Source organism: Astatotilapia calliptera, chromosome 20 (assembly GCF_964374335.1).
Source record: "Astatotilapia calliptera chromosome 20, fAstCal68.1, whole genome shotgun sequence".
In the NCBI taxonomy this organism is placed as follows: domain Eukaryota; kingdom Metazoa; phylum Chordata; class Actinopteri; order Cichliformes; family Cichlidae; genus Astatotilapia; species Astatotilapia calliptera.
This window is the reverse complement of record NC_137441.1, coordinates 32671377-32692574: the sequence shown is the minus strand read 5'-3', so window position 1 is coordinate 32692574 and position 21198 is coordinate 32671377. Positions and strand designations below refer to the sequence as shown.

General features: G+C 42.4%; 1 protein-coding gene and 1 long non-coding RNA gene across 21 annotated transcripts in view; one reads left to right on the top strand and one right to left on the bottom strand.

The window, feature by feature from the left end:
- The window catches only part of LOC113013488 (kinesin-like protein KIF1B), a 66073-nt gene extending 50698 nt beyond the window's left edge, over positions 1 to 15375 (top strand). For 11 of the 20 annotated variants that reach the window (XM_080295228.1, XM_026154445.2, XM_080295230.1 and 8 more), the window contains 25 exons: positions 339 to 590; positions 2164 to 2282; positions 2604 to 2689; positions 2905 to 3034; positions 3370 to 3523; positions 4411 to 4501; positions 4611 to 4729; positions 4884 to 4939; positions 5197 to 5397; positions 6004 to 6112; positions 6232 to 6298; positions 6446 to 6530; positions 6960 to 7065; positions 7545 to 7571; positions 9548 to 9662; positions 9761 to 9894; positions 9995 to 10056; positions 10151 to 10296; positions 10476 to 10736; positions 10829 to 10900; positions 10996 to 11117; positions 11211 to 11363; positions 11584 to 11776; positions 11935 to 12053; positions 12163 to 15375. In XM_080295228.1, the coding sequence (XP_080151354.1) occupies positions 339 to 590; positions 2164 to 2282; positions 2604 to 2689; positions 2905 to 3034; positions 3370 to 3523; positions 4411 to 4501; positions 4611 to 4729; positions 4884 to 4939; positions 5197 to 5397; positions 6004 to 6112; positions 6232 to 6298; positions 6446 to 6530; positions 6960 to 7065; positions 7545 to 7571; positions 9548 to 9662; positions 9761 to 9894; positions 9995 to 10056; positions 10151 to 10296; positions 10476 to 10736; positions 10829 to 10900; positions 10996 to 11117; positions 11211 to 11363; positions 11584 to 11776; positions 11935 to 12053; positions 12163 to 12205 (3022 nt within the window). In that variant the 3' untranslated portion in view covers positions 12206 to 15375. The remainder of the gene's footprint in view (positions 1 to 338; positions 591 to 2163; positions 2283 to 2603; positions 2690 to 2904; positions 3035 to 3369; positions 3524 to 4410; positions 4502 to 4610; positions 4730 to 4883; positions 4940 to 5196; positions 5398 to 6003; positions 6113 to 6231; positions 6299 to 6445; positions 6531 to 6959; positions 7066 to 7544; positions 7572 to 9547; positions 9663 to 9760; positions 9895 to 9994; positions 10057 to 10150; positions 10297 to 10475; positions 10737 to 10828; positions 10901 to 10995; positions 11118 to 11210; positions 11364 to 11583; positions 11777 to 11934; positions 12054 to 12162) is intronic. The other 9 variants (XM_080295236.1, XM_026154457.2, XM_026154458.2 and 6 more) reach the window with 4 other exon arrangements.
- Positions 15376 to 16657: 1282 nt separating this feature from the next.
- On the bottom strand, positions 16658 to 20782 carry LOC145423093 (uncharacterized). Its single transcript, XR_013904203.1, has 2 exons — positions 18130 to 20782; positions 16658 to 18045 (listed from the first exon to the last, which is right to left on the bottom strand). It is a non-coding gene; the product is annotated as an uncharacterized LOC145423093 (long non-coding RNA).
- Positions 20783 to 21198: the final 416 nt, after the last annotated feature.

Below are 21198 nucleotides of genomic sequence, written 5' to 3'. Positions count from 1 at the left end.
TAATCCTTTAAAGTGACGTTTCATTTTGGTTTAAAATAGTCATGTTTCTGTAAACCGCTGTCACACTGTTGGCTTAATACCTGCTGCCTATGAATTGAATCCTACAAATTTATTTGCATTAACTCTTCACATTATTCTGTGTAGCTGATAATCGTTTACATTACCTACTGGAGAAAGTGTCCAGCTATGTGTTTTATGTTGTTTGAGGAAGGAAATGTTTCTTTCTGAAAGTGAAGTGTCACATCGATGCCGTGCTCACTGAGCTGTTTTAACTCTATTGCTCCACTCTTACCTATCCTTGGTTCTCGCCACTCTTCCCAAACTACCGCCCCCATCAGCTCCCCCATCTTCCACGGTTGCGTCAATGAGCACCTGGCTGACCGCACACCCTCTCCTACTTTCTCCACCACCGACTCGGAGATCACGGAGATGGCGGACGAGCGCCAGAGCGAGATGTCTGACTTGATCGACGATGAGGCGTTCGTGGACGACACGAGCTCAGACGCCGGCACCGAGGAGGGCTCGGACATCTTCAGCGATGGCCAGGACCCCTTCTACGACCGCTCCCCCTGGTTCATCCTGGTGGGAAGGTTGGTGACCGTGGCGTTCACATACAGGCTGGGGCAGGAGTTTGGAGCTGATGTTGGCTTGGTTTATTTTTTATTTGCGTGTATGCAGATACAGAGCAAAGAGAAACCAGTGAAGAAAATAGGAAAAACTGAGGATGTACTGGATTACGCCCTGTGACGATGCAGAAATAGATTTTGGATAGTTGATAGTTTCGCATCGAGCAGCAGTGCAGTGAATAGATGTAAAGGGACAAAATGCACCAACATTATTATTAAAGATCAGGAGCTTAAAATGTGAGTAAACACATGTGCGCAAATGACTTCCAGTTCGAGATAATTTGGGCACTTTTTCGATGTAATATGCTTAGTCACACTTTTAATTTAGACTTAATTTAGAGTCCCACAAAAAAAGCCGCCATCTTTATCCATCCTCCCAGCGTGATGTCTCATTCCCCGCCACCATCGCAGTGCTGACTGCATTAACCGCCATCTGTGTTCGAAATACATGTATTTGCTGTGTGGAAGCTGATTGGCTATTTGTCATCTTATGTTGTTGTTTTTTTAATCCTCTAAATCTTTTTTCCTCTTTATATCTTTTATTTATTACATTGTGATTACATCATTATGTTCTTATAACCTTGTCTGCTATAACAGTGTACATGTGATGGATTGTAGTTCATATTAACTGACCAGTAGTTGGTAGTTGTCACTCAATCAGGCTCACTGGGATTTGTTTTAATTCATTGTTGTGAAATGCTGCAGCAGCTCACGTTGCACCCATGCCGCAGCCTCAGTGCTGTAAACATAATGGCTACTTAAAAAAAAAAAAAAAAAACGACTCTCCCGCCTCAGAAGAAGACAGATCGGTGCAGCCAGACTGAGCTGAACTAAGCTCGGCTAACTTGCGTCACTGTGACTTCAGAGAATTTACAGATTCATATCTTTCCTCCATCTTAGCCTCGAGTCTCCCTGCACTGGGACAGCAGACAGTTTAAAAAAAAGAGTAGGCCGTCAGATGTACAGCAAAACAAATCAAGTCCCACAAAACAAACTGACAGTGAGTGCGTGAGTAAGAGACTAACACAGCCATAACGCAGCACAATAAACCACCCTGTTACAGGCTTTACCGCCGCAGCCCCGGCGATCCGTCACCACCCTGTCACGCAGTTTAAAAATAAAACAGATGGTTTGAGCTGCTGCAGATTTCAGCGCCCCGGAGCATGTTTGAGTTTATATTCCCCCCCTTGTTTTTTTTTTCTTGGGTCCTTAATTTTATTTTTTTGCTTCTCCTCACATAAATGTCACTAATATTTTGCAGTATGTTATTGTAATTATTAATATGTGCTAAACACTCAAAGCGATTGTGCGCAGGGTGTTTGAATTTGCTGTCAGTCTGTATATGTTTTGTGGAGACGTCAGAAAACAGTCTGTGACACTGCTCAGATCTCCTTTGGGATCCAACAGATATCAGCAGTTTAGTGAAAGCCACCGTGAATCGGATGTTGACGTTTTCTGTATCTGAAAAATGCCGCAGCTGTTTCCAGACTGCACCGCGCTCAGGTTTTCATATCTCTCTCCTCCTTTTTACTCTCAGAGCTTTTGTGTACCTGAGTAACCTGCTGTACCCTGTACCTCTGGTTCACCGTGTTGCCGTAGTAACGGAGAAGGGCGAGGTGCGTGGCTTCCTGCGCGTGGGGGTCCAGGCTATAGCTGGTGAGTAATTAATGAGATTCTTTAGTGAGTGAGCCTACTGGGGGAGATAAAAGCACGCTTATTGCTCTTTATTAAATATGAGCGCCCCTGTATTTGGGCCATAGGAAGTTTTCAATTTTTAGGCTATTTAAATGGTAAATTTAACTGCTTTAATGTTCAGTAGCAGCATGGCAGCATATTGAAGAGCTTTTTTAAGTCACTGATACAGTGGCAAAGAAAAGATTCCTTAGATTCAGTGTATTCCTTTTGATCCGTGTTGACAGTTTAAGTCATCTGTGTCTGAGATAGATCCTGATTAGAGGAGGGTTTTTCTCTTTGTAGCTGACGAGGAAGCTCCAGACTACGGGTCAGGAGTGAGGCAGTCAGGAACTGCCAAGATTTCCTTTGATGATGAATACTTCAAAAAGGTAAGCCCGGAGCAGCACCTTTTCTGTGATGGTGTGTATTATTGTGGTTCAAACATCAAGTCATTGCTGTTCCTTATTTTTTATTATATTCCTATGTATTCAAGTCAAATAAAATGGCTAGCCTTAAATGGCCAATGCCTCACACTATAGCTAGGTTTGGAGATTCAGTGTCGCTCCTCCAGCTATATGCTAATGTCTTCCTCTGTTTCAATCAGAATGACTTCCCCTCCAAGGTCATAACCCGCTCCGGGTTGTCCCTGGAAGAGCTGCGCATCGTAGAGGGTCAGGGTCAGAGTTCAGAGGTCATCACACCCTCAGAGGAGCTCATCAGAATCAATGACATGGGTAAGGCTGCCAGACTTTCACCTCTTTACTCGTAAATTTCCACCTATGAGCCCCAGTGTTAAGCGCAGATGGTCCTGTTTAATGAAAAAGGAGGACTTAAAATGTTTTGTTATGGAAATTTGGCAGTTTTTCTTGTCCTGTGAAGGAACGTGTATGAAAGCTATTTGATGAGTGAACACCAGAATCCTCTCTATAAATTACATGCGTGAATGTGTGCTTGTTTAGAAGTCAAATGGAGACGGCAGAGTCACAAGTGCAGTCAAGGGTCTGTTTTTTTTTTTTTTTAAACAAGTCATCCAACAAGCCTACTAACCTTTCACTCTGGCTTTCTTCAGACCTCAAGCTGGGTAACATTGGAGAAACCAAACTAAGTCATGGGGATGATCTGGCAAGCCACTTGGAGGTGGGCAGCGTCTTTACCTTCCGTGTCACTGTGCTCCAGGCCAGCGGCATCCTGCCTGAGTATGCTGACATCTTCTGCCAATTCAAGTGAGTGCACGATCCTGAGAATACAGTAGTTGAGTCGGCTTTCCTTTACACTTCTAAAGGGTTTCTAAATGTCTTTCAAAGTTTTTTCCACTCATTTTCAGTCCAGTCATTGTACTTGAGGTACATGAGAAAAACACCAACTTTAAAATGTATGTTTAAGCACTTTGAGGCAGTGGTGTGGGAGATCTTGTCAACACTAATTAAATTAAGAATGCAAAAAAGTACCATCAGATTTCGATCCACCGCAAAAACACACAAAGGAGCATTATCAGTCATGGATTTGGCCTCAACAGAGCCCAGAACCTTAATGACGCAGTGTGGGATCATCTAAAGGCAACATCCAACGAAGAGCTTTGAATGTCCTTTAAGAAGTCTGGAAAACTAGTTAAAGAAATGACAAGAATGCTTGCCTAAGAGTTCAGGCTGTGTCGAAGAATAAAGGTGGTCATGCCAAATACTGACTTTAAAGAACATTAGAATTGTACAAACTCTGTTTCTTATATACCAAATTTCCATCTATGTTTGCACGTTTCAATAAACTGCTGCACCCGTTTCCCATTTTATTGGGGAAAAAACTAAACAAGGGAAGACTTTTGCACAGTAGTTCATATTTGTTTGAAGCAGACGGGTTAAGTGGAAAATGCAGTGCTGTAAAATCAGCTTTTTAACTAAAGTATGGTGTTATTGCTGTAAATTTACACCAAACTGTTTTGGTTTAAAAGTCGTTTGATTTGAGTTCAGCGTTTCAGCTTTATCTCTAAATATATACTCAGAACGAGGATTCAAAATTCTAGCTAAATCCTGGAGTGTGACTTTCAGCTGTCTGTCGTTATCTCGTGTAAAAAGAAATGCAACCCGCTGACATTCATTTATGTTTCTTCCCTCAGTTTCTTGCACCGTCACGATGAGGCTTTTTCCACCGAGCCTCTGAAAAACACTGGCAAAGGAGCTCCTCTGGGCTTTTACCACGTCCAGAATGTGAGTGCACACACACATCTGCACCTACACACACTAACTGTGCTTCAACGATTTTATTCCAACTCAGTTTGTCAAACCCTTTTTCTTTTTTTTTTATCTGTTGGAGCAGATTTCTGTCGAAGTTACAGAGTCTTTTATTGAGTACATCAAGAGCAAGCCCGTCGTGTTTGAAGTGTTCGGCCACTACCAGCAGCACCCGCTGCACCTCCATGGCCAGGACCTGATCAGGTTGGTGGGGGTCAAACAGCAGATCCAGTCATGCAGTGATAATTCATATTTAATGCAGCAGATTTTGTTAGAACAATTAAACAATTGTGTTCTGATCACATTGTCTATTTTTATATGCATATGTAAATAAAAGGTATTTTTATTATGTCAACAGTCCTCCAACACCATCCAGGAAATACTATCCTATTCCCATGCCTCTGTCCAAACCAGGTGAGTGTTTCCATGTCACATCAATGTGTTCTTTGCCATCAATAATTTTATGTTGATTTTTTTCTTACATAAGCATGCCTCATGTGTCCTTCCACTTTTTTTCCTTGTCATTTCTCGCCTCCTTTGGATTTCTTTCTTTTTGTCTCTTATTCAATCATTCCCTCACAATTTATATAATCCTCTTACCCAACTCTGTCCTCCTTCCTCTTCTTTTGCCCTTCAATCTCTCTCACCGTTCATCAATATTGCACATCCAGACCATACCCGTAAGATAGAGTTGATCCGCTACCTCGTGAGCGGCTATGTGAACGGCAAAGTGTTGGACACGCTGTCCGAGCACGCCAACTCCCTGGCGTCCTCTGCTCTGGCCAGTCTGGAGGACGAGGCTGAACAGCTCTCTCACTTCCCCTTCCTCCCAGTGGCCAGTGACCCTGTGCTAATTGTCCCCAAGCATCATGGTTGGTACAGTGGACTCTGTTGTAGCTAATGAGCCAGACATTTGATGCTGGTGCTGTAGTGATTAGAGTAGTGCTGTGCTCTTATAGTGCTCTGTGGCTGCAGGCGGTAGCACGGTAAAGCTCTGCTGTGGTTATGAGTGCTGCACCTTGCTGCAGGTGCGGTTAGTTCGGTCACGATGTCCTCCTGTTGCTTAGAAACTGTCCTGAGGAGACAACTTCAGGGTCAATGACATATCATTCACACCATATAAGGAGTAAATACAGCAGTTTTCAAGTGTAATAACATTCCTTTCGATCATATTGAGCATAGACGAATGCAACTGTGTTTCAACAGGACCATAATCCCGATGTGTGAGACAGCAGGGTGCTGCCACTGGTGTTGTAATCTGTGGTTTACTTCCTCCTAACATTTCAGTATGCTTCCAGTATCTATCCTCTGTGATTACTGGCTCAGTATAAAGAGTCAGCAGTGTTTTCACATTACCTATCCATCCTCCATTTAGTCACCCAAAGCATGTAGTAAATACTCCTGATTTTTATTCATCTTCTCTGAAATTCAGACAAATTCCCGCTTGATAACATTGAGCTTCTGTCTGTGTGTGCCAGTTCCAGCCACCAAGTTGAACACCATCACCAAATCCAACCTGGGTCATTGTGTCAGCAAGTACGACCTGCTGGTCTGGTTTGAGATCAGCGAGCTGGAGCCCACTGGAGAGTGAGTATCCACCTGGAGTGTTATATTCCCACACAAGCTTTAAAGAAACAATAAAAATTATCTCCACAAAGAATATTATAAATTGGGATGTTGTGTCACCTTCCTCCCTCCATGCACAGGTACATCCCAGCCATCGTGGATCACAGTGGAGGCCTGCCCTGCCACGGTACCTACCTGCTGCACCAGGTACAGGATTGATCCACATGTTCTTTTCTTATTATTCACACATTGGTAACTGCTTCCTTTGTACACAGTTGAATATCTTCTTTTAAAGCGTAATGTTGCTCTAGCTGTGCTCACTGTGATCTTGAGCTCCTGTTATGTTTGCTGCAGGGGATCCAGCGGAGGATCACAGTGACACTCATCCATGAGAAGGGCAGCGAGCTCCATTGGAAAGATGTTCGTGAGCTGGTTGTAGGTGAGCAGCCTACCTTTAGGGTCTAGTCGTGCTATACCTCTCTGTAGAAAACAAGAGAGAAAGACAGGACAGAGCATCATTAAAGGGATTTGACTTTGTGAGATCACACTGAAAACACACCACTCGGTTCTGTCTGAGACATTTTCAGTCTGGAAAGATGAATCTGTCGGGCTTTAGGCTGCTTCTCACTTTAAGCAGTTCATGCTGTAGCTGTAGCTGATGGACCAAATAATTACATTTCATATTTTAGACATTCAGCTGCTGACTCTGAAGCCAACAGGGCTCTTGAGTGTGGATGATTGTGTTGGTACTGGATGCTGTGATAAAACAGCTGTTAGTGGACAAACTGCCTGCTGGCTGAGCTTCTCTATTGAAAGCTATTCCAACACAAGAAGGTCTTATAACTGTTGTGTGGATCTGCCTCACCAGGTCGTATCAGGAACAAGGCTGAAGTGGATGATAGCGCAGCCGATGCTGTCCTGTCCCTTAACATCATTTCTGCCAAGAACATCAAGTCATCCCACAACAACAACAGGTAGGTGAAACTCCCACACTGAGTCAGTTTGAGTGAGAACACACTAGTCACAACATTTGAAGGTGTAAAATGTTTCCATTCACAGATCTTTGAAGCTTTCTTGTTGCCTTCTTGCTTGTATTCTCTTCAGTTATTATCATGAAACACATTTATTTTTCTTTAAAAAAGCCAATGTGTTACATTGTTACACTGTGTTCTTTTGTCATGATTGAGTTCCTGCCATGTAAAAAAATCATTTGTTGACACTCTGTAGTAACTGTAGTAACCTTATCAGTTAAAATCTATGCATGTGTCCATGTCTGTATATTCTCTGAAGCCACATTGGAGTCATTGCACGACCTTTTCCATTTTCGCTGCTGTTACTTTGCTTCATTGTCTCTGTTGCCTGACTCTTTGTGCTTCTCTCTCTCTTTTTTTTTTTTTTTTCTGTGCGCTCTCTTTCTTCCTCCTGCCGCGGCTGGACTCATGATTGTGCTCAGGCTTTCTATTGATAAGGATATTGATAGGTACCAGCGACCAGAGAACATAAGGCTCCTTCACTGAAAGACCTTTATGCTTCTCATTAGTCCCATAGACTCGTAGAAATAAGCTCTCCACAGTTTGTGTGTGCTTGTGTGTTGCATAAGATCTGTCTTCATTCATGCCTGTTGATATTAAGCCTCCTAAGCTCCAAACCGGTAAAAGCAGTCTTTGGAGGCAACACCGTTTTTTAGTACTTTTCTGTATTTGTTTGTGATTGTGTGACACTGAACCACGGTGCTATGTATATCCTCTGTAACACTCAGACGTTTCCAGATCAATGTTTTCCCCCTCAGCTGTTTCTCACTATAGAGTCTTACCTCAGTAACAATGAGGCACCAGCAGAGCATATCTGGCTCTCAGTCTGTGTCTGATAGTGCCCCCTGCTGTCAATAACAGGAACAGTGTAGCCTTGTATAGAGCTCATAGTGATGGTCTTAAGATTGCTGCTGCAAGGCAGTAATTTGTATCCACTTGTGCTGTATGTTCTGAGCATATGCAGTTATGTGAGCTCTCAGGTTTTATGTATCAGGACATAATTTAAAAACAATCAGGTCCTTAGTAGGTCTTAATATGAGGTAAACCTCACATGAACAACAATACATAACACATTATACCACGTCATTATTTATTTAACAAACACTGAGCCTAAATTCAGATGTGGTGAGTACATCCAAGCCTACTTTCATAATTATTTAACAGGGTCAGTATTAGCCAGGTGCTAATTAAATGCACTAGATCATCAGTAACCACGACTGTCAGTTTGCTGGCGTATTCAGGAGAGTGGTGACATACTGAGGAGGAGAGAAGCAATTGTTGTTACCCATGAATCTGGGAAGGCTTTGAAGTAGATCATTTTACAGCAAGGAAGATTATTCACAAGTTTAAAAAAAAATCAAAGACTGTTTCCAATCATCCCAGGAGTGGACGTCCCAAAAAATTCACCACAGATATTTGAGGCTCTACAGGCCACAGTTAGCATGCTTAATGTTGGAGTTCATGGCAGTGCAATTAGAAAAAAGCTCAACAAATATGTTTGGAAAGGCTTCCAGGAGAAACCCTTTTCTCTCTAAATACAACATGGCAGCATGGGTTCAGTTTGCAGAGTTGAAAACCTAAGCCCTAATGCACAGCTTCAAGATTGGTGAAAACCAAACACAGCATATCAGCACAAACACCTCGTACCAGTGGTTTTGCACGGGTGATGATTATTTGGGCAAAGTGTCCAGGTCACTGAGTGAGCCATGAAGTATTCTAGAGTCAAATGAGATCATCGTTGGGTCAGTGACTCCAGAGCGCAGCAGCAAAGCTACAACAGAGTGGTGCTGCAGTGGCTCAAAGTCCAGACTTCAATATGATTGACGTGCTGTGGCGGGACGTTAAGAAAGCTGTGCATTAATACATTTCTGCAAACTTCAATGAACCGAAGCAATATTGTAAAGACAAGTGGGTCAGAAATACCTCCACACTGCTGTGAGACACTAATAAAAAATGATTACCTCAACTTTTTGCTGTTAAATTTGGTTCCATCAGCTGCTGAATTACAGGATGTACTTGGTTATAGTCATTTGTGCATTTTGGCATGGTTTTAAATAAATAATGATGTGGTGTAATAATCTAGATCTAGAACCTTAGACTGCTTTTCACGTGTCTGTAAATGAATTTCTTTCTTATCATTGTCCCGATTGGTGTCGGCTGACACTTGACACTCTGTGGCTCCTGATTTGTCTGTTGTCAAGGTCTCACCTCAGTGCGATTCCTCACGTTTTGTCATGATTAAAGGATGAATGTGAACACCGCTTCAGTCACTGTGTTCACTTCCTGATATGTCAGAACTGTGCTCACGTTTTTTTTAACAACATGACACACTGCTGTACACAGAGACCCTGTAGTGTTAGCACCAAGTAGGACTTCATAAAAAATAATGCTGTCAAGCTAACTTTTCCTCTGTCTGTCTTTTCAGGACTTTCTATCGCTTTGAGGCAGTGTGGGACAGCTCCCTGCACAACTCCCTCCTGCTCAACCGCGTCACTCCCTATGGAGAGAAGATCTACATGACCTTATCTGCGTATCTGGAGGTCAGCCGCTGCTCCAGTGTGTTGCACCTGTTTGTACGTGTTTTTAAGTCTCTTGATGTCATCGTGTCTAACACACACCCTTTATCTCCTCTCTACAGCTGGACCATTGCATCCAGCCTGCCATTATCACCAAAGACATCTGCATGGTCTTTTACTCCCGAGACGCCAAGATTTCCCCACCCCGTTCTCTCAAGAATCTCTTTGGCACTGGATACTCCAAAACTCCTGACTGGTAAATCTGGGCTGCTGTACTGTGGCCATCTCTGTTTCACAATCAAAGATATCTGCCCTGTTACAAAGTTTCCTTGTTCATAACTTCTGCTTCATTATAGCAACCGAGTGACTGGGATCTACGAGCTGAGCTTGTGTAAGATGTCTGACACTGGAAGCCCAGGTGAGCGGACATGAAACATGTTTAAAGAACGGCAGCTGTTTTATCATAATTCTGTGGAGAGCTTCATCCTAATGAGGGCTCATGTCCTGAGCAGGGATGCAGAGGAGGAGGAGGAAGGTCCTAGACACATCAGTGGCTTACGTGCGTGGAGAGGAGAACCTGGCCGGCTGGAGGCCCAGAGGAGATAGCCTCATCCTAGAGCACCAGTGGGAGCTAGAGAAGATGGAGCAGCTGCAGGAGGTGGGGCCTTAAAAGATTCATAAAGAAATAAATCTGTTTAATATCGTAGAGGGAAAAAAGACTTTTCAACTCAAAGACCAAAGTGCTATTCTAAAACGTTTTTTCTTCGAGTACACACTTTACATGACTAACCCTCCCCTCTTATCCCCACCTCACATTCGCCCCCATCTTTCATCCAGGTGGAAAAGACCCGTCACCTTCTGGCGCTGAGAGAGAAGCTGGGAGAGGCGGCTCCCGTAGGAACAGCTCCCACCACCAAGTCCCTGAGCGAGTCTCTGTCCCCCAGCATGAGCTCCGGCACCCTGTCCACGTCCACCTCCATCTCCTCTCAGATCTCCAGCACCACCTTTGAAAGCGCCATCACGCCGAGCGAGAGCAGCGGCTACGATTCCGCCGACATCGAGAGCCTGGTGGATCGTGAGAAGGAGCTGGCCACCAAGGTGAGAAAAACGTGGGCTTAGTGGGCGTTCTTGTTGCTGCCTTCTTCCTTCTCTGCTCGGAGCTGATCGGTCTTGTTCCTGTTGTGTTGTAGTGCCTGCGCCTTCTGACACACACCTTCAATAGTGAATACAACCAACTGGTGAACAGCATCAGTGACTGCAAGGTGAGAAATAAGAAGTAAAAAAAACTGCCTTTTTGTGTCACATCATTGAGTTGATATATTAACGTCTACCTCATCCTGCTGTTGTTTCACTTCAGCTTTCTGACATCTCACCTATCGGACGTGATCCATCCGTGACGAGCTTCAGCAGTGCCACCCTCACCCCTTCCTCTACCTGCCCCTCTCTGTCGGACTCCCGCTGTGGCTCCATGGACCAGAAGTAAACATATTTTTAGGAACATTGACCTCGATCTGCAAACGGTTATTGACAGGTTATCTATTTGATTCTAACTTGGTGTGATTTGTGTTAAAGGACCCCTGAGAACAGCTCACGTGCCTCCAGTCCCTCCTGCTCAGACTATGAAAACTTCCCGATGGTTCCCACTCTGGAGACCTCCTACCTTGCGCGGGCTGCAAAGAACGAGTTCCTCAACTTGGTGCCTGATATTGAAGAAATGCGACCAGGGTGAGTAATGCCATGTTAACCCAAATACTGTCACTATGACATGTGTCTCACAGACCAAATGTAAGTCGATACTCGTGTTCTCTAATTCAAGCAGAAATGATGTGGATTGATTCCTGAGCCTGGATGATTTCAGCTGGAAAACAAACCAACTCTGCTTCTTCCTCAGAAAACAAGCGCTCTCTTAAAAAATAAATAAATGAATAAAATCTCTTCTTTTCAGATCTGTTGTGTCCAAGAAGGGTTTTCTAAGCTTCATGGAGCCTCGCTCTAACTCATGGGTGAAGCATTTTGTGGTTGTTCGCCGGCCCTACGTCTTCATCTACAACAGCGACAAGGACCCCGTGGAGCGAGGCGTCCTCAACCTCTCCACAGCACAGGTGGAATACAGCGAAGACCAGCAGGCCATGCTTAAGGTAAGGCTGGATGTAACACGCTTTTCTTTAATGAGAATTTATTCAAATTATTTTGGTGCACGTTGTTCAGTTTTGGACACGTGGATTGCTGAAATGGCAAATTCACTGGGATTTATCATTTGAATGAACATGAGTATAATGTGATGTCTTCTTTTCAGACGCCCAACACATTTGCAGTGTGCACAAAACATCGAGGCATCCTCCTGCAGGCCAACAACGAGAAAGACATGAACGACTGGCTGTACGCTTTTAATCCTCTGCTAGCAGGAACGATAAGGTACACACACACAGACACACACACTCCTCTCACACCACAGTCAAACGTGCAGCTTCTGCACCCTTCAAAAACATTTCCTCCTCCTCACAACGGAAAACTCTCCCCGCAGATCTAAGCTGGCGAGGCGGCGCAGCGGCCTGACGAAGAACTGAGCGGGCGGAGCGGGAAAACCACCGCTTCCATCCTTTCTGAAAAGCCTTTGAAAATACCAAGTGTTAAAACTTATTAATCATTGTGATTCTTGACGGTTTTCTCTTGTAAGTAGACTTGTGGCTTAAGTCTCTTTTCATGCGACTAAAACGTTTAAGTTCCACAGAACTTTTGCCTCCCCGCCTCCCTCCAGCAACCCCGCTGCCAACTTAGCTTTCCTCCTCTCTATTCCCTCCCCTCAGCTTTTTGTGTTTTTGTTTCGATGACAATGTTTGGGTCTAATTTTGTTCCGCTTCGTTGTCATTCCCAAACTCCCCTAACTAAGTAGCATGTTGTAGTAGTCTACTTGTGTGTGCACGACTCTTTAGAAACTTTCCGTTTGCCAATCATCTGTACAAAAAAATGTCTCTATCAGTGTTATTTGTCTCCGGAAATGAGTTTCATTCTATTTTGGGGTTTTTTTGTTGTTGGTTTTTTACTAAATTAAAATGCTTGCATGATACCTGCAGCAGTCCTCAGGAGAAGACCAGGTTTGCTCAGTTTAAAACAAAAAACAAAAATTAACCAAATCAGCCAGCTTACATTTGAAACCATGAAGGAAAAATCTACAGATCTCTCCAAGTGACGTGTTAGTTTACGCTCTGCTACCTAAACTATAGCTGCTAATAGATTTATAGGGTATTTTTCTTCTCGCAGTGAGATTTGCATCAGGCTGAACCGTCTCTGAAACAAAAACTCAAAGTGGGAATGAAATTTGACAGGAGGGCCACGCCCAATTTCCTCTGTCATCCACGTCATACTTAGATCCTCCTCAATCTGTGTACATACGCCGCCTCTAAACCCTCAATAGTGCCAGTGTCAGTTAGTGAGTCAGTAAAATACTCATGCATTTGTGTTAACATAAAAACTGCAGACTAACTAGAGACAAACAAGCGAGGATCGCTTCATAACTCAGCAGTTTAAAAAAAAAAACAAAAAAAACAATGACCGATTGTTCCTGCAGGAGTAGATTCGGGCCCCTTTTTGCTTTTTCATCCCAAGGAATAAAAACAGGGTTACAAGGAGAGGAGGAGGACTAGGAGGATGAAAACGAACTAGAGGGAGAACTTGATTTGTACATGCGGTCTGTTCTGGGATCAGTGTGGTAGTTAACCCTCATTTAACACATTCCTCTCTGCTCCTCTAGCTCGCTCTATCTCACTGAGAATCAGAAAGCCTTGACATTTACTGCTATTAACTTTACACTCTTGTTATAAAGATGCAAAGAAAACACGGTGGAAAGTTTAGGACGAGGTAAGGAAAAAGAATGAAGGTGCAATGTTTCTTTAGTTTTTTTGCTTTGACGCCAGTGGTTAGCCAGCAAAGCTGCTTTTAAATGGCCCGCAGGACAGATTACGATGTAGTCCCATGACTCCCCTCGCTGTCACACCAGCGTCGGCTGAAATCTCTGAAGTGAAGTACTCGTGTTCAGCAGCACCACAGGGAACCATGTGTTCATTTTTCTATTCTTATTCTTGAATCAAAACCTCATCTAACTCTCATTGTGTTCATATTTTTATTTTATTTTAACATTGTTATTTTTTTTTCTTACGCTTTTAATCATTCCACAATGAAGGTTTTTATGAAATGTAACGGAGGGCATTTATTTCTTAATTTCTTTTAACCTTATTTTGCACATTAACACATATCTATAGCAAGGACAGAGACACAGCCACATATGTTGAGTCCAGGATTGTATTTGATCATCAGGAACAAATGATAAGAGCACATATCAGGAGTACACTGGATAGCTGTTTCTCAAAGGGTTTAATAGAAGGAAAGAAGTTAAAGGGACTACATATTCAAAGGTCTTATTTCTGATACTACCCTATGAAAATATTTGCTCTGTGTGCCGTGCTGCAGCTGCTACATTCGGCTCCGGATTCACTTTTTGGCACCTACGCCTCTCGAGATGTGTTAATGCAGACAGGCATAAAAAAACTCTGGTCAACCAACCAGCAGTCTGCCTGCTGTGTCGTATGAAATGCGTGGAAGGAGAGGAACCAACTGTCTGTTACATATAGATAAAAAAATGAAGCGCTGACGTGACCTCGGGTCAGCCAGCCTGACGGTCAGAGAAACAGAAACGTGCTGGATTGTGGATCTCTGAGCTGCACATCAAAGATGCACCTATGCACAGATCAAGTCTCGAAAGTGCAATGTACCTCATATACATGTTGATGCGAAGCGCTGCCAGAGCAAACGTTTTCACTTCATTTGCAGAGGTGTTTTTATTTTGGATTGTGTATTTATTGTTTGCAATGTATATATATTAGTTTGCAGCTCTTTGCACATATTAATAAAAGGTTCAACTAACTGATCAAATAAAGTCTGTGCGGTTTAGTTGTTCCACTCATATTAAACCAAATGATGGTGTGGCGGCCTGTTCTAGTGTGAACTGGGAGAGGGTTTGAATGTAAGAGAGAGGGGGAAAGGAAAAGGAGACCTAAAATGTAACCCCTGCACCTCGACTGAGGAGGTGAGTTACATTAGTGCTTCCTGTTTATTAGAAAGCGGTTTGAGTGAATTAGAAGTCTGTTGGGTTTTTTGGGGGTTTTTTTGAGGATATCTACTCATTAGTCATACTAGGCATCCATCTGAACTCTATCAAAATAAAGGTGTATTTTAACTCATTTTTATTTTTTCTAATATCAGGGATATAGGACTATACAAAGTAGCTTGTGACATCTAAAACGACAGCACACTTATTGTGTCTTTCTTCACCTCATCACTTTTTTCTGTGTGTGTGTGTTTGTTTTTCCGTTGATGCCTTTCAAACAAAACTAGCCATGATATTTCCCACCTTCCCCCTCTGACAATTAATATCAGTTAACCCCGCTCCCTTTCAGATTTGTTCACCAAAAGAAAAGGAAAAAACAAAACAAAAACATCATTAACGCTGTACATTATTTGTCAGACCGGTTTCATTTTCATACTTACTTTGTAAATATCTGTGTTGTATGGAGCTTGAACTAAAATGTAAATATGTTTACTGTATTTGTAATAATTATAATCCATTCGCTGTATAGCATAGATGTGTCATGCAGATATCCTAATTCTGTGTATGGTAATCTTGCACCATTGAACTGTTAGTGAATGAGGCAACAATAAAAGTGCAAAACGTGCATTAGCAGATGAAGTGGCGCCTGCTTATTTCCTGCTTTATGTGAGCTTCTGCTGTAGTTTATGTGCTTTAGTCCCAAGAAACCACCCTTTTACTGTGGCGCACAATAAGATCTTCTGATGTTTGGTGTCATCTTCCTGTGATCTCCTGTGAACAGGTGGATTAATTCACTTCAAGTTTATGTATGTAGCACCAAATCACAGCAGTTGCTGAACACTGTAAGGTAAAGACTCTAGAATGATAACAACATTTGAAGCTCCTATCCTTTTATCCCACATACCCAAAAGTTAGTTAGATGATAAATAGCCCTGTGTTTGTATAATGCAAAGTGGTGATAATGCCCAGGAAGTTGTTACTTCATTATGTCATTTTTTTTCTTTTAAAGTACGTCCTCATATAAGTTGTTTTTTTTTGTTTTTTTTAATGCCATAAAGCAAGTCATTGTTTACAAAAAATTGTACATTTTATTGGGCAGAATGAGGTAAACAGTGAAGAAAAGTATGAGATAACGGAGCATAGGATCTCCGGAGACTATGGCAACTAGAATTATTGTATACATGTTTGTGTATTAAGGACTGACACAGACAAAGAATTAATCATACAATGAAGCAATGTCATTTTTGTTTATTTATAAACAGGATAAAACCATTCAAGTATTGAGTCATGAATAAAACAGCAACCTCTGGTCTGCTAATTGGGAAACAGAGGATGGCAGTGTATTTTTCAGTGCTAGTTGTCCAAATTGAGTGAGATGACTTTACATTTGAATAGATTTGATTACAAGTTATAATATTTAGTTTTAATTGAATGCAGTTCAATTTGATTTACATTAAGCCAATTCACAACATATAAACTTGCAATATATGGTAAGATAAAGGTTGTGCAATAATACAGAGAAAGCCCCGACAATCAAATGATCCCCTATGGCGAAGCACTTGGCAACAGTGGGAAGGAAGAACTCCATTTTCGGCAGAACCAGGGAGGGGCGACCGTCTGCCTCGACTGGTTGGGGGTGGGGTAAGAAAATGAAACGAAACTCACGTCATTGCCCTGTAAGTAAAAACAAATAGGAGCCAGAACCATCATCCCAGAAGCTGCCCTGGCTTATAGCCATGGAGACTGAAGGAAATTGCCTTCCCGGGTTTCCTCCGTGGCGTGAGCGATAAGCAGAGTTTGTCCTTTCCTTATAAGACTCCTAATTATTCAAAGTAACACTCAGGTATGCCATTCAGCGTGTTAGTACGAGCTCGGGAGCAGCTTGGGAGAACAAGAAAACAGAGACTGCTTTAGGTTGCCCTCCCAATCGACTCAAAGGTTTATTTGATACACAGCAGTTTATATAGATGAAAAAAAGGTTCGTGTGTCAGCTTTCCCAGTTCAAACCGGTACAGACCAAATAAGGAAACGTCTTCCTGCCTTGTGAGCAAAGAAGTATCCTGTGTGTAGTTTATCAGTTCAGCTACAATTTATGATCATCCCAGCAAAATACACTCCTAGACATAGAATACAGAGTTCTTTCATCAGTGAATTCTGAAACGAACCACCTAGCCTTTAACGAGCCTTTTCCAGGAGATAAAGAAAAGGGAGGATGGGAGTAAGGAAGTGGTCTCATCTCTGTGGTGTTTTCGACCTTGAGGTACCAGCTTGTGAGTCTCACATTAATTCTTGGGTCACAGAGAAAGAGAAAAACAACTAGTAGATCGGCCTTATTGAGTAACAGTTTTCCTGTATAAAACAATATCCTGTAAATGCTTACCGTGGTATCAAAATATCATAACAGTTCCCCTCTTTTATTATTTTTTAAAAAATAATAACTCAAATAGAAAGGAAAAATCACAAATGTAATAACATAATATAAAAAGCAAATCATAAAATGTAATAGTTCACAACCTAATGTTCAATATACACATCAGGAACATCATTGATAACATCTGACACATAATCTGGGTCAATTTGTGCCAATTGCAAATACATTGAAGTAGCTGTACTGGTAGCTATATGGGTTATCATTGAAAATGTGGCTTGCAGAAATGTGAACATGGTTGCACTTTACAATACAAAATAGCAAAGAGAAATCCTAAGGTTAATGCGATAGATATGATAAATAACCTAAATATATAAGAAAGTATATAAGAAAAACAGTTCTTCAGTTGTCTCCTGGCCTGGTCCCAGGTTCGAGAGACATTGAATAAGCGTCGTATGATGACAATGGGCATTTCATTTTCTCCATTATCAGGATGAAATGAGTCTGGCTTTATCAGGTTAGACATCATGTGGTACTTTTGGCTTTCTGTTCCTGCTGGATGTTTGAGTACCTTGTTGTTGTTCTTTCAGACGTTGTGTCTTAATCAGTGATTGTGTGTGTGTGTAAATTGGATCCTGGCGCTGGCTCGCCTGAGATGTCGTCTACCCGTGTGTTTATTTGCTCTAGTTCCGGGCGCTGGCTCGCCGGAGATGTCGTCTGCTTGATCCGACGCCTGAGATGGTCCGATTGGGCTGGTCTTAACCCTGCTGGCATGAATCCACTGAGGTTGTCCGTCTGTGAGGATGCTGGTTCTTCGTCACTGCCAGTAAAGCCTGGGGGCTGGAAAACGCGGCCTCCCAGAGTGTCCTTGGTTTTAGTGGCTTCTCCAACATGCGTCTCCTTGTCTCCACTGGTGGAACTGTGGAGGGGAAAAGCTGAGAGAGACAAACTTTCTGATAGTTATTATTCAGTTTTTCTACCAGGTTGTGAACATCAGTGGACAATGCAATATAGATCACCTTCTACTAGCGGTGCCCCTCTGGAAGCTGACCATGGTCTTGGAAATAGTCTTATTTCAAATGGAAATAATTTGGTTACTTCAGATTGAGTCATTCTAATCTCACACAGGACTTGAGTAAGTAATTTGACACAGGTCATTAAAGTTTTAGCACACTTTTGAATTACTTCTAATGTGAATGAAGATCCTCTATCACTGTTAATCTGGTGAGGTATTCCGAATCTGGGTATTATTTCATTGCTCAACTTTTGACAGACTACTTCTGCAGTTTCTTTTGAGGTTGGATAAGCTTCTACTCATTTACTAAATTGATCCACTATTACCAGTAAGTACTTGATACTTCCTTGTGCTGGCATATGTGTAAAATCAATTTGTAATGTATGAAATGGAAAATCTGGTTGTGGTAAATGCTGATGTTTTGCTTTTGAGCTACCTACATTAGTTCGCGCACATGTTAGACAGGTTGCTAATATGCTTTTTACTGCATGCAATGTTTTCTCAATTACAAATCTTGATTTTATTGCCCCTATTACCCCTCTTTGTCCGACATGACTCACACAGTGAAAATGTCGGGCAAGGACTGGCATCAGGGAATATGGGAGGGCAATCAAACCCTTAAGATTTTGTATAAGCCATCTCTGTCATCTAAGGTACAGTCATTATTCTATGCAGAGGCTTGCTCTTGTATGAATTTTAAATCAACATTTGTGTCTAAATAGTCTGGGAGTGTAACAAGTGGCAGCTGTAGGGGCACAGACAATACTTCCTGTGGCGGTGGGAGCTGTGATGCAGCTGCAGCCTTGGCTGTCACGTCTGCTAAGGCATTACCTGTTGCTTCGTCTGTGTCAGCTGTACTGTGTCCTTTCGTTTTTACAACTGCAACGGCCGATGGCAGCTGTATAGCCTGAAAAAGTCTTTGAACAAAATCACAATTTAGCAATTTATTTTCCATCAGCAGATCTAAATCCTCTCTGTCTCCACAATGTGCCAAAGTCATGCACAACGCCAAATGCATAGCGGCTGTCTGTGTAAATCGTCACATGCTTATCCAAATGTAGCTCACAGGCGCGTATTAAAGCCATGAGCTCTGCTTTTTGTGCTGAGTGAAATGGTAATGAGTGAGCCTCTAGTATGATGTCAGGCACTGTTACCACTGAATAGCCACAAAGAAATGAGTTGTCATTCGGCCTTGAACAGGACCCGTCCACATAAACCGTGGCTGAGTCTGAGATAGGTGTTTGCTCTAAATCTGGACATGGTGCTGTGGATTCCTGTATACGTGTCATGCAGTCATGAACATCAAGCCTGTCTGAGCCATCCTGTCGGTCAGAAGAACACAGAATAGTATCAATAAATGTCATGGCGAATCAGGTGTGCTGCTCGCTTTTATAGTGAGATTTGCATATGTTGTGTAGTTATGTTTGCTAGAATGGTCATGACCTGGTGATTGGTGTGTAGAATAGTGTCATGTGAGAGTGTGAGCTTCTCGCAGTCCCTTATCATGATAGAGCAAGCTGCTACTGCCCTCAGGCAGGCCGGCATTCCTGAACAATTCAGGCAGCACCTTTGAGTGGCGGAGGTCAGCACTCCCTGTAATGCATTGAAAGAGGCAGTCATTTCTGTGGACCACAGTATTCGAGGAGGCTTGTCTTTTTTACAACAGTCACGCAGAATGTGGTCATGAAAAGAACAGTCTGGTATCCACTGTCTGCAATAGTTCACCATGCCTAAGAAGGACGACATTTCCTCCTGTGTAGTGGGACGAGGGACAGAGGTCACAGCTTTGACCCTGTCTGCAGTCATGGAACGTTTTCCGTGAGACAGTGTGAATCCCAAATATTGAACAGAAGTCTGACAGTACTGCATTTTCTTTGCATATGCTTTGTGGCCAGTCTTTTGGAGGTGCTGGAGAAGCATGTGTGTAGCAGTTTGACACAGTTTTTCACTTTCAGCACAGAGGAGGAGGTCATCCACATGTGGATCAGGGATTCAGCCCTGGAGGAGTGAAGCACCATTGAGAAAGCAGCAGAGCTGTCTATCATGCCTTGGGGCAAACGAGTCCAAGTGTACTGCTTATTTCTATGTGTGAATGCAAATAACGGCTGTGTGTCACAGGTACTGAGAAAAAGGAGCGGAGCATAAATCCACCACGGTAAAATGTGTATGCAATGCATGTCAATATGCTGTGAACATCTGAAACGAGAGGTGGCAGAGGAATGTTGACTGCATTAATTTGCCTTAAGTCTTGTATGAAACGCCATACGCCAGGTTTGTTAGGCTTTGGCACAGGATTGACAGGAGTGTGGGCTTTATTACTCCTGTAGTCAATAAATCTCCTATGATGACATCTAGAGCTGCGGCTTTTTCCGTGGAAAGGGGACATTGCCTGACATATACTCGCTTTTTGTTTTTTTTTAGCTGTACGTGATAAGGTATGCAGTCAATAAATCCTATATCATTCTCACTTTTTGACCATAATGTCATATTCTGGTATGCAGCTGGCAATGTAACTGCAGAAATAGTACAGTGGATAGGGTAGGTTAGATCTATGTGACGACATATTTCGTAACCTATGTCTGAGTTTTGTAACAAAATCACTGTTTGACCTTCACTTGTGTGAGCAGTTATCATGTTGTTGAACAGTGTGAGAGAAACAAAAGTGTGGCTCCCAGTCATGGGATTACCTGTTAGTGGCGTCTGTACACGTTTTTTTGGCACAGTGTGTGACAGAGGTGGGACCAAGTCATTGTTTTGCAAGTCTCAAGTAAGTCTCAAGTCTTTATCCTCAAGTCTCAAGTCAAGTCTCAAGTAATGTCAGGCAAGTCAGAGTCGAGTCTCAAGTCACTGGTGTAAAAGTCCGAGTCAAGTCACAAGTCTGAAACTTTGAATTTCAAGTCCTTTCGAGTCTTTAAAAAAAAAAACGAAAAAATAATGTTGCAGTTATGCTAAATGTAAATATTAGACCATGTAATTTTAAAAATCTGTGTTTTTCTCAACACATGACAAAATAGTGAACTTAGAAAATATACACAAATTGTGAAATTGCACCTCTTTAAAATGCAGCTCAATT